The sequence below is a fragment of the Schistocerca nitens genome, chromosome 1 (assembly GCF_023898315.1).
Source record: "Schistocerca nitens isolate TAMUIC-IGC-003100 chromosome 1, iqSchNite1.1, whole genome shotgun sequence".
In the NCBI taxonomy this organism is placed as follows: domain Eukaryota; kingdom Metazoa; phylum Arthropoda; class Insecta; order Orthoptera; family Acrididae; genus Schistocerca; species Schistocerca nitens.
The window spans coordinates 948830008-948842082 of record NC_064614.1 but is presented as its reverse complement, the minus strand read 5'-3'; the positions used below and the strand labels follow the sequence as shown (position 1 = coordinate 948842082).

The 12075-nt window shown below is 37.7% G+C and overlaps 1 protein-coding gene across 1 annotated transcript in view; it reads right to left on the bottom strand.

Annotated features, from left to right (window-relative positions):
* Window positions 1–12075, bottom strand: part of LOC126194520 (leucine-rich repeat serine/threonine-protein kinase 1) — a 405923-nt gene that overhangs the window by 377713 nt on the left and 16135 nt on the right. The window contains exons 2-3 of the mRNA XM_049932772.1: window positions 10039–10195; window positions 9896–9936 (exon numbers count right to left, since the gene is read on the bottom strand). Of these exons, the coding sequence (XP_049788729.1) occupies window positions 9896–9936; window positions 10039–10195 (198 nt within the window). The remainder of the gene's footprint in view (window positions 1–9895; window positions 9937–10038; window positions 10196–12075) is intronic.

The window sequence follows — 12075 nt, the reverse complement described above, 5'->3', positions numbered from 1 at the left end:
GAGAACAATTAGGAGTACTATGATAGAGATCAGAATTCAAAAGATTTTAATACAGGTGATCAAGTTCTATTATACAATGAAAGAGTTAGAAGGGGCAGAAGGAATAAGATAGATACACAGTGACAAGGCCAAAAAAGCTGAAATGTGGTCATTTGTTGAAAGAGAAACAAATTTTTAATGGTGCATGCCAATAGATTAAAGGAGTTCTACTAAAATAGAAGTTTTATTTGAATTTCAGATGAAGAAACTGACGAGGGTGTTGCGCCTGATGAACTGTATTGCAGCGGTGTAGACCATTGGACAATATCAGGGTTTTGGCAAAGATAAGTTTCCTTTGTCACCAGGCTTACGTTACGATAGTTACAGCAAAGTACAAATTTATAGTGTGAAATGGAAAATCTTTAGCTATGCTCATTTCAGGGAGCTTCATGGAAAATCTAATAAGGCAGAGAGACTGGCACATTTATCTGTAGGTTATTTTAAAAAAAGTTAACAAGTTTGGGAATAAGTGATCAAGAAAGTACAACCATAGAACAAACCTTAGAATGGCATGTGATAAATATCAAGTCTTTGCAAGATCTAACTGGACTATTAACAAAACGTGAAACACAGAGGAAACGAGGTGTCTTAAATTTCATGGGGGAAATTAGTAAAATATTGTCTGGGATATTAGATAAACAGGATGCCCTACATTTCAATTCAAATATTGATTTAATTGAAAATGAAAAGAGGTAATTGCTTAAGTTGACCAAAGAGCAAGTAACAGTCAAAGCAACTTTAAAAAGTTTCAGTTACATAGTAGCTAACCTTCATGGTAACGAGGAAATCGCTGTCAAGACTGTGGAAAGGCTTCATGAATACTTGAATGAATTTGCTAATAGCACTGATCAGATGATACAGTTCTTAATTTGTGATCACTACTTTCAATGAACAGTTAATACAATTGGTATCAATACATAATGAGTCAGAGTAAATGCACAGAAAGAAATACTGGAACCTCACTTAATAATTCAGTACAAATAGTTAAATACTTGCATTTTATTTGCAATGACATTAGAGACAAGGAGTCCCAAATTGCTCTGACAGAACAGAGTGGACACCAGTTGTTATGCATAAGTAAGGTTGATAGGAGTTTATGTCTGGTCATATATTAAGCTGTGTACTGAATGTCCCATAAGTGGAAAATTAAGGGTTTCATTCATACAGAGAACTACCCATACCTTCCAAAACTGAAGGAAGTCAAAATATATTCATGTAACACACAACCACAGAGAGATTATATGTTAACAGACAAGCCAAAGCAGTACCACGCAAAACTGAGCAACAACTAACTGATGTGTAAAGAGATAGATCACAGTCACAAAATTTGTGAGCAAAAGTTTATTTTAATGTCCACTTATGATCATTAACCATGTGAAGCTACAATGCTTCAACCAGTACGAGAAATTCCCAAGGACTGCATTAAGAAGTTTGCAAAATTATATGATAGTATTTGGACTCCCCTGAGTCAGGAACTATGGTTATTCATTGCCCCGAAAGGGGAAGGCTTGACAATTCTGTGTAATAACGACAAGCCAAAAGATGTACTGGCTAAAGATATATGGAAACTTACATTTTATGGCAACTGTGAAGAATATGGAACACAGGTGTTCATATAGTCTAAACAAATAAAAATAATTAATGTAACCAATGAGGATATAGTACTGGCTCTAAACATGTAGACTGACTGCTGTATAATAAACAAGGAATGGAGGAACATTTCTGAGTTGAAGTTGGGCATGCCAATGAAGCATGTAATATAACAATAAAGCTTAAAATTTTGGTCCAAGCTGCCAGTGTTGGTAGTCATGTGTGTGCAAGATATGCTTGCTTGCGTGAATGAATGTTGTGTTTTTCTTTTTCTGATGAAGGCTGTGGCCGAAGGCTTATATGTGTCTCAATTGTGTCTGTCTGCAACATAGAGGGTCATCTTTATGGTAAGTAGCAATCTATTTTCCCTATATTGTTAATACAGCATTTAGATGACCTTAGTGTAGCGGCTCATAAAATAGCAGAAACAGAGGAGGAAACAGCTTTCCGAGAGCAGCATATTTACTCAGAAATGTCTTGGAATCACAATTTGTTTCTGTCCCACAGAGGTGTTGTACTTCACTGAAAGACACTTTCAGTTGTGCCTGTCTCTAGCTTAAGACGTCTTCCTTATGGTAAGTAGCAATCTATCTTTTTCTACACTGCAAATAAATATTGATGTGTAAATGCACAGGTGACATAAAATACTGCTGTGTATATGTATTGTGGAAAACATTTTACACAATGATTTATATTGATGTTTCTGTGTGTTTCTAAGTGCAGTGAAAAATGAAACAAAGTTTTATGTTGATGTTTACATGAGCAAGCAAAAGTGAAGTGAAATATTAACTGCACTAAGTGCAAAATGTAGAGAGAACTAAACTGATTACAAGAATGCATATGTCACATTTAGGGCTGAGATGATCTAACCACAACAGAAGTCAGATTGCAAATTTATTGTCAAGTGACTGTCAAAAAATTTTTCCTATGAGGACAAATGTCATCTTTGCATCATTTTGCTAGTACAGTAAACTCCCGTTTATCCGAAATGATCGGGACAGCAACCGGTTCGGAAAACGAAAATTTCAGATAAACCAAAGTCCCCATTTTCACACATTAAACACCCCAAATTGCGTCAATACTGTGAAATATGATTGTAAAACGTGCGTAGGGTATGTAGAAAGTTATTGATATGGCTGTGAATAAGCCTACATGTTTTTAACTGAAAAAATTGTGTTAACGTGTTAAAAAGGTGCCAAAGTATGAATGAAAACTCTAAGCTTTTAAATGCTAAATAACAAAGCTTGTTTATTTTGTGTTCTTACAGAAAAAGTCTGACTTATTTGGCAGCAGGAAAAAACAGAAGTTTTAATTTTACAACCTACTGTTCTGAATAAAAAATAAACTAATGTACAAAATTAAGAAACAAATCTAGAGATTACTCAAAGGAACAAAAAGTTTGTCTAGAGGAACTTTACAGTAAAAAGACATTGTGTTCTAGGACACTTATTAGAATTTACTTTTCAGTAAAAAAAGTCTATAATTGTTTTCTGGTTTTTGGCATGAGAAGCTTTTGTTGCAGCAATATATCTCCAACTGTGGAAACAAACGAATACGGGATAAGTCGCCTCCTCCTGTTGGCTGATGTACTCCGGGGTAGTTTGGATTGCTTCGTAGCCAACTGTGTGAGGAATCTTTTTCTCTGCTTCATCATTAGAGACACATTCTTCTGACGCTTTCTGATTGGTCGCAACTTGGACGGTTTCTTCCTCAGTCAAATCAAAAAATTTGTTTTCCATTCACTCTTCAATGTCTTTGAAGATTTTGTCTTCACAACCTGGTAGCTTCTCCAGTAAATTCACCAAAATTACATCATTTTCATCTGTTTCTGGCACGTCAGCTTGAGTTACAGTGTTGCCTCCTTCTTCCCACCACTGATGAGTTGCCTTATGACCTAAGAGTTTTTTCCATGACCTAAAGAGAGAAATCGGAGGAATTAGATTCCAAGCTTCAGCAATCCAATGGATCGATTTGTTTAAGAGCTTGCACAAAATCATCTTCAGCATCAATCGCACTGATTAAGAATTCCAGCAGCTTGCATCTGTAATGTTTTTTCATTGCCTCAAGAACATCTTGGTCCATTGTAGAGATGTGACATTTGGTGAGAGAAACACAGCGTTCACAACTCCATTTGTAATCTCCTGGGTGAGAAGGAGCATTGACCACAACAAGTAGTGCTTTTTGAGGAAGTCCATTTTCCTCCATGTATTTTTCTACAGCTGGAACAACCTCTCCCTGGAACCACTCTTTGAAGATGGCACCATTCAGCTATACCTTAGACTGATTCGTGTACCACAATGGCAAAGGTTTATCAGCTGGCTGCCATCTTAATGCTCTTGGCTTTTTGGATCTGCCAATTAAATTAGAGCGCAATTAATGATTGCCAGTGGCATTACTGCATGTGAGGACAGTAACTCTTTCTTTGCTTTTCTATATCCAGATGCCGTTTTTCTAGTTTAAAGACAATGGTTTCCGTTCACAACATTTTATAATTCAACCCGGTTTCATCGCCGTTAATAAGCTGATCACCAGTATAACCACCTTTGTCAATGATTGTGTGCAGTTTCTTCTTAAAATCAGCGATAGTGGCTTCATTGCCGGATTATGATTTGAGCTGATGGCAATTTCATGAACGGCATGCCGCCTCTTGAACCAATCCAGCCAGCCATCACTCCCGAGGAATTCTTGCTCCTTTCCTTCAATCAGCTCATAAAAACTCTTCAGTTTTTGACAAAGTGCAGGACCTGAAACTGACACACCTTTGTCTCTTATTTGTTCGTACCACAAAAACAAGGCCTGTTCTAACTGAGGATGCGCACCTTTTCTCATTGTTTTTTGAGATGTCACTGTGCTCCTGACGCTTGGACATACCAAATTTTTCAATTTATGATCGACTTGTCTTCCAATCAGTAATCGTATTCCTCCTGATGTTCAAATCCACACAACCTTCACAGGTGGCTCACCAGCATCAATTCTCTGCAAAGTGCAAAGCTTTTGTTCCAACCAGATCACATTCTTTTTTTGTTTCACACCCGTAGTCATGTCCAGTGGGTTTCTTTTTTTTCTTTTTTTTTTTTTTTTTTTTTTTTTTTTTGCTGACACTCGACTGATTCTCTTTTGGTTTTTGGCCATTTTTATATCTGGACATTTTAAAGCATGTAGTGTAAACACGAAACATTAAATAGAAAACACACATGTAAGACTTGACAACAGTCGAGGAGCACTAGACAAAGGTTTTGAGTTTTGAAACCACACTATGGCAGCCATCGCATGAAAACATTCGATACATCTATCCCCTCTCCCCTGTCCTACCCAAGCCCATGCAGCATCACAACAATGCATTGTACATTCACTACTAAACTGTTAAATGCTTGGCTTCGTCTGATGTACCGATACCAGGCAAAAAGTGTGTGCCGCTGCACTCTCATTGTCGGTTTCAACAGGGCTGTTGTGCTGCATAGACCAATACTCTATGTACCGTACGTCCAAGGAGTTCCAGTAGATGGCAATGTCATGAAACCACACAATACAAACAAGAAACACGCTAAAACTTCAACCAACACTCGCACAAATTGACAACACTCAGACTTTTGACAAGTGCCAGTGCACTGATTAGCAGTAGACTGCCGGAAAACACCAGCGAATGCATGTTTAGAGGTGCAAACAAGTTGAAACTTGTCAAGTGTCAGTCTAGGTAGCCAAAAGTGTAGCTGCACGATGCGTCAGACAGCACCAATGAGAGCAGCAAAAATTGGAAAAATTTGTTAGGATAAAGCAGATTTCGGATAAACGCAATTTGGATAAATGGGAGTTTACTGTATGTTCTCTCATCTGCAAATAATGACTTTGATGAAAACTATTTTTGCAAAGACTTCACAGCTTTTGCTGCACAAAACTGGACTTCCATGCAAGCAAAAATAGTATTTCCTTGTACTGTTCATGATATATAAAATGCTGTTTAATAACACACTTGTCTGTATCATCAATGAAATATTTGTTGTGTTCATTTTACTTATACTCCTTTGGGGCAGATACTTGAATACTGTTCAATGCGGCATCATTCCCTCCTTCCGTAATTTGCACACCACTGACTTACTTATATCTGCTTGTAATCATTTGATTGCTCATTCCATTGCCTTCTCTGTCAGCACTATCATACTTCTCTCATTCTAACTGTCAGTAAGATTAATGACATTAACGGCTGTTTGTCACAGTTTATTGTGAAGGTATTTTCCACTATCACTTTTAGCACCACACTGCAAGGTAATAACACACCCTAATTTGATCTGTAATATGACTGTAAATAGACCAACGTAGCTCCTGCTATACTCAGGAAACCAGTTCATGTTGCTGAGTAATACTTGCAAAAATAGGTCAAATGTACAGTGAAATTTAAGAAACATTTTAGGGAAAATAAAAGATAGGCTCTCTGCTGACACAGGAGGAGAGAAATCTAGAGAAGAAGACATATGATATGGTAAAAAAGAGAGAAAAAGGCAAAAACTTACTAGCATAGTATCAAAACAGTTAAAAAAAATTAAAAGGATACAAAATGGGCAATAAAAGGAATAGTACTTGCATACTAACAGATATACAGCACACTGTAATTAGGATGTACTCGTAAGATCAAGTATTTGTTGTTTAATGTTGTCACATAGAAGCACCAGAATTTTCACTTCACAAATCTGAAGAAGTTGTGGCTCAAGTTTTTCTAGCTGCTGATGCATTGCACAGGATTGATTACTTTCCCCTTCTCCAAAAACATCACCAGGTTGTACAGGCTCTGAATTCCAAAAGAAAATTTCCATCACTTTTGTTGTGGATACAGCTTTAAATTTTTTTCCTTAGGCTGTGCTGTCAACTGCCATTATTTTTTATTTAAGTTTGAAGAAATCAGCCCATGTCATCACAGTTTTCTCTTTCAGTTTTGAAATGATGCAACAAATTGTTGGCTACTGTTTTCCTTGTAACTTTATTACGGCTAGTTGTCATCTGCAGTACCTATCATGCTCAAAACCTTTGGAAACCCCTTTATCAATAATGGTAACTACACTATGTTCAATGATGGAAAGCTCCAACATTTTTTAGCTGTTCTCCAACAGTCAATGCAAATGATATATCATTATGGCGACTGTTTTTGGTGAAGTCATTAGAGAGCTTGGGCATTCACTCCACTTCTGATTAGCTGATATTCATACTGTTGCTTCCATTTAATGAAAAAACTCAGTGTCTGACTGTTGCTATCCATTGTAGTAGCTCACAACTTCACTCATTCATTTAAATCTGGGTTTTACCTGCAGAACAGAGTAATTTCATCAGAAACCAATGTGTGATTCACATACCAGCAGTGTCCATATTCTCAAACCCTTCTATGCTGCATTCTGTTGCAGGGAGATGCTCGTGCAAGGTCATTGTAAATGAGTGAAGCAATTTCATAAAATCACAACATCTGCATTAACTGATATATTGTGAGAAAATTCAACACTCATATAGGAAGCTCAAAAAGTTTTGCACTGCAGCAGCTGCACTTCAGGTTTCTGCCATGAGAGTGCAGAAGTGAGCAGTTTGGCAAGATGTGGCAAGCATCAAGAAAATTTATTTTGTGCTTGAAATGCATTAACATCAGTCTGCCGCAATGGTGCAATAAAACTTCAGAATAAAGCTGAACAAATATCCATTATTTGCCAACTACATTCGCCAATGATACGCGCACTTTAAACTTTCAGTATACATCTGCAAGGGGAAATCAATGGGCTGATATATAGCAAGCGAAGAAATGGTTGACAGCATGCAGGAGAGTTTTGCATGTAGCCTAGAGAAGTTTATGAACAGAGCAAGCATAGAGCTGAACATATCACAGCTGACCATTTGGAAGATCTTAAAGAAATGACTGAAACTGAAGCCTCCCGCTTGCAATTGCTACAAGCTCTGAATCCTGCAGACAAAATCAGATACTCTGAATTTTCGGCACAGTTATAGAAGTTTATGGAAGAGGATGAGTTTTGTGAGAAATTCATCTTCAATGATGAAGCAACATCTTTGTGACAGGCACAGTGATCAGACATAATGTCAGTGATCAAACATAATGTGTGAATCTGGGGGTACAGAGAATCCCAACACTATCATGCAGAACACTCAGGTTTCAACCAAAGTTAATGTGTTCTGTGCAGTCTCACAGCTTAAAGTTAGTGTCTATTATTCTTCTGCTAAAAGATTGTTACAGGACATGTGTATCTGAACATGGTGGAAAACTGGATCAGGCCACAAATTGAGCTTGATATGTGGACCTCATCTACCAATAGGATGGTGCTCCACTCAACTTCCATCATGATATTTGAGAAATCGATTGATCGGTCAAGGTGGGGTTGATGATCAGCAATTCATGTCAAGGCATCTCGACCTACACCCACGCAATTTTTTTGAGTGAAGTTATGTGAAAGATTAGGTGTTTACACCTCCTCTAAAATCAAACCTACCATACTGTGAGCTCATATCAACAGTGTTTTAACAGATTGACAGGGACACACTAAGCCAGACTTGGGGAGAACTTGCAGTGGTACGGGGTACCCTCCACCTTGCATCAAACAGTGGCTTGCAGAGTATTTATGTATATGTAGATGTTATAAACTTGATATCTGCAGTGTCAGTACGGGCGGGATTGCACCACTAAAAAAAGCTAATTAGAGTAATGAAATTTTGGGAATACATTTGTCTATGTAACTTTTTTTACGTGATTAAAATTTCAAGATCGTAGATTAATGTAAGCCACTGCAAATGAGACATGCTGGTACATTAATAACCAGTGTAATTACCAGAATGTCGAATTCAAGCATGCAAACATGCAAGCATTGTGTTGTAAAGGTGCCAGCTGTCAGTTTGGGCGAAGGAATTCCTTGCCTGTTGCACTTGGTTAGTCAAGACAGCGATGGGTAATGCTGGTTGTGGATGACGCTGGAGTTGTCATCCGATTATGTCCCATACGTGGTCAATTGGAGATCTGGTGATCAAGCAGGCCAAGGCAATGTGTTGATGGTCTGTAGAGCACGTTGGGTTACAACAGCGGTTTGTGGGCGAGCATTATCATCCTGTTGGAAAACACTCCCTGGAATCCATTCATGACTGGCAGAGCAACAGGTTGTATCACAAGACTGACAAGCAAATTGGCTGTAAAAATGTATCGGATAACCATGACAGTGATCCTGCTGTCATCTAAAATTGCACCTCAGATCATTACTCCAGGTGTAGGTCCAGTATGTCTAGCATGCAGACACGTCGTGGGCAGGTCCTCAACTGGCCTCCTCCTAACCAACACACACAGTGATCACTAGCACCAAGGCAAAACCATCTTTCATCAGAAAACACAACAGATGTCCCCCTGCCCTCCAATGGACTCATGCTTGATACCACTGAAGTTGCAAATGGTGGTGGTCTGGAGCCAGTGGAACACACTCTACGGAGCACTTGGCTTGAACCTGCTCTTGATGTAACTGATTTGTAACAGTTCATTGTGTCACTGTGCTGCCAACCGCTGCTGCAGATGCAGTACAATGTGCCACAGCCAATACATCGAACACGATGGTCTTCCCTCTCCGTAGTGCCATGTGGCTGTCCAGAGCCTGGCCTTCTTGCAACAGTACATCCTTGTGGGAACCACTACCAGCAACCATGTACAGTGGCTACATTCCTGCCAAGTTTTTCTGTAGTATTGCAGAAGGAACATCCAGTTTCTCACAGCCCTATTACATGACCCCGTTCAACCACATGGCATCTTTTTCGCCTTCACAGTATTCTTGACTGACATCAACTCCCCATTTATGTCACCCGACTGCTTCTTGGTGTTTTCATTTATGTCACTCAACTGCTGCTTTTCTCTCTCTCTCTCTCTCTCTTTCTCTCTCTTTCTGTAATATAGCTACAGTAAACCTGTGAAATTCCTTCAACCATTTATAATAACCTAGTATTTCAAATGAGGGTAGAAGGATATTAAAGTATTGGCATCCACATACAATCTCTCACATATTAGCTTCTCTACAAGTCTGTGACACCAATTATGAGTAGCTATTTAAGTAATAACATTACAGTAACTTCCTGATGTAGCTGTACACTACAGGTTCATTACGTAGTGCATACGCAACACACTTTCAAAGCATTCACTTATTGGTGTAGTTCGATAACACAAGCTTGTTAACAACACACAAGTAAATGCCTTGCAGTGCATTCAAGAGTTAAAAAATACAAATGATTTATAACCCTAAAACCTTATTACCTTATTTTCACCTCTTATTCCACAGGCAATATTCGGATCAGCTGAAAAAAAAAAAAATCAATAAAATTTGTGTTACTGATGCTATACTTTGAAATTTATTACATCAACACAAAAAGCACAGAAACAAAAATAAAGGAACATACCACCAGCATTTAACAAAACACTCAAGCAGCGGGAATTATCTGTAGTTGCTGCTGCGTGAAGAGGAGTTCGACCCCAAGAATCTTGACTGTTGATGTGCGCAACCTGTTCTCCACGCAATAAATCTTCCAACAATTCGGCATTATCCCATAATGCTGCCTGCAGAAAGAATAACTTACAATCACTGACTAACAATAGGGATATTTCACACAACATACGGATTACAAAATACCACTCATGTTTCACAGGTCCATATATGTATTTCATGAAATTTTTTAATGTATATAAATCATACAAAAGAAGAAAACAAAGTTTATGCCAAAACACACAAATAAGAATACTGCATATACAATACAGAGTTAGCTCAGGCCATGAGTATTTGGTATAATACTAAATTCACATTGTGTCAGTTTTACTAAATTCTCTGGCTAAAACTAAACTGACTTGCCATTAAAGTACATCAATATGTCACTTCACTGCAATAAAAGTATTCAAGAAAGAAGCATGAAATTATCCTCTATGAAACCTACAGACAGAAGACACAACATAAATATTAACTATTTAGTATGTGGTACTTTTAATGTTCTTACACAGAAAAAAGATAGAACAAATCACATACTTTCTGTACCCGGAAAGCTTAATGACATGGAAGGAAAGCTGTACAGAGGAATTAAGGAGGAGACTATATGTAGCAAAGAAAGCATTTGAAAAGGTGTAGCACTTGCTAAAAGCTAGAAGATTTCCAATAGAGCCGAGGAAAATACCTGCTAAAAGTTACATCTGAAGTACAATGTTATACAGCAGTGAACAGTGGACAGTAAAATATTTCAAAAGGTTTGAAATGTAGCTATGGAGATAAATGGTTAAGGTGAAGTGGACTGATAGACTTAAGAATGAAGAGCTAATGAAGAAAATAGAGGAAGGAAAGAGATTATTAAAATTGATCACAATGAGGAAAAACTCTTGGCTGGGACATTTACTGCATAGGAATTATCTGCAACAAAGAATTATAGAAGAAAATGTGGAAGAAATGAGAGGAAGAGATAGAAAGAGATTTGGAAGAAATGGACAAACATGATGAAGCATAATACTCAGGAAAGGACATAACAGAGAACCTCCAATTGAAATGTGATATAACAGACACATTAAAGAAGAAGAGAACCTCCAATTGAAATTTGATATAACAGACACATTAAAGAAGAAGAAGTCAACTGTACTAACACTTGGCAAACTAAGCAACAGCTGACAAAGCACGTAAAATGTAGAACAGATTAAATCTTTCAGTGGTGACATCATTGTAAGTTGTATATCAAAAACTTGCATTTATGGGTATAAAAACATGGAAGTACAATCTATTTATGCTCCACATTGTCCTTTAATGCCTGGGTAGCAATGTACATTGATACAATAAAAATCATGGTAACACTTGCATCTTTCCAGTGTTTGAGTGCAGAGATGAGGGTGATTCAGTAAGTACCCATGTTTGAAGACAGACATTGTCGTTAACACAAACTGGCATTACCATGTGTTAAAAAATTGCTCTGATTTGTCACTTAGTTTGGATTTTCAGCCATTTCAGTAAATGGAGTCACATGGTTTTCACCCAGATGGAGAAAGTGTAGTGTCATTCAGTGATTCACTTTTTGCTTTTGGATGGGAAAATGCGTGTGATACAAGCAAAAACTCAATCCTAATTTTGGTGGCTGTTCACCAAATATGACAACAGTTGGATACAAGATTATGAAAAGGATAGTTGCTACTCATCATACAGTGGAGATTCTGAGTCACAGATAGGCCGAAAGCTTTGTTTGACAGTCTTTTTGTTGTGTCTGTCTGTGTCTCAGCATCTTCACTATATGATGAGTAGCAACTATCCTTTTCATAATATTGTCATTATTCCATCCTGGACTTTCAATTTTTTATTTTAACAGTTAGAAACAGTGCAACAAATTTAAATATGGTCCAACATCTGTTTTTGATGAGGATCACCAGGATGCCCAGAAAATGAGGTTACCGTGGAAAGTGCATTGCAAATGGTA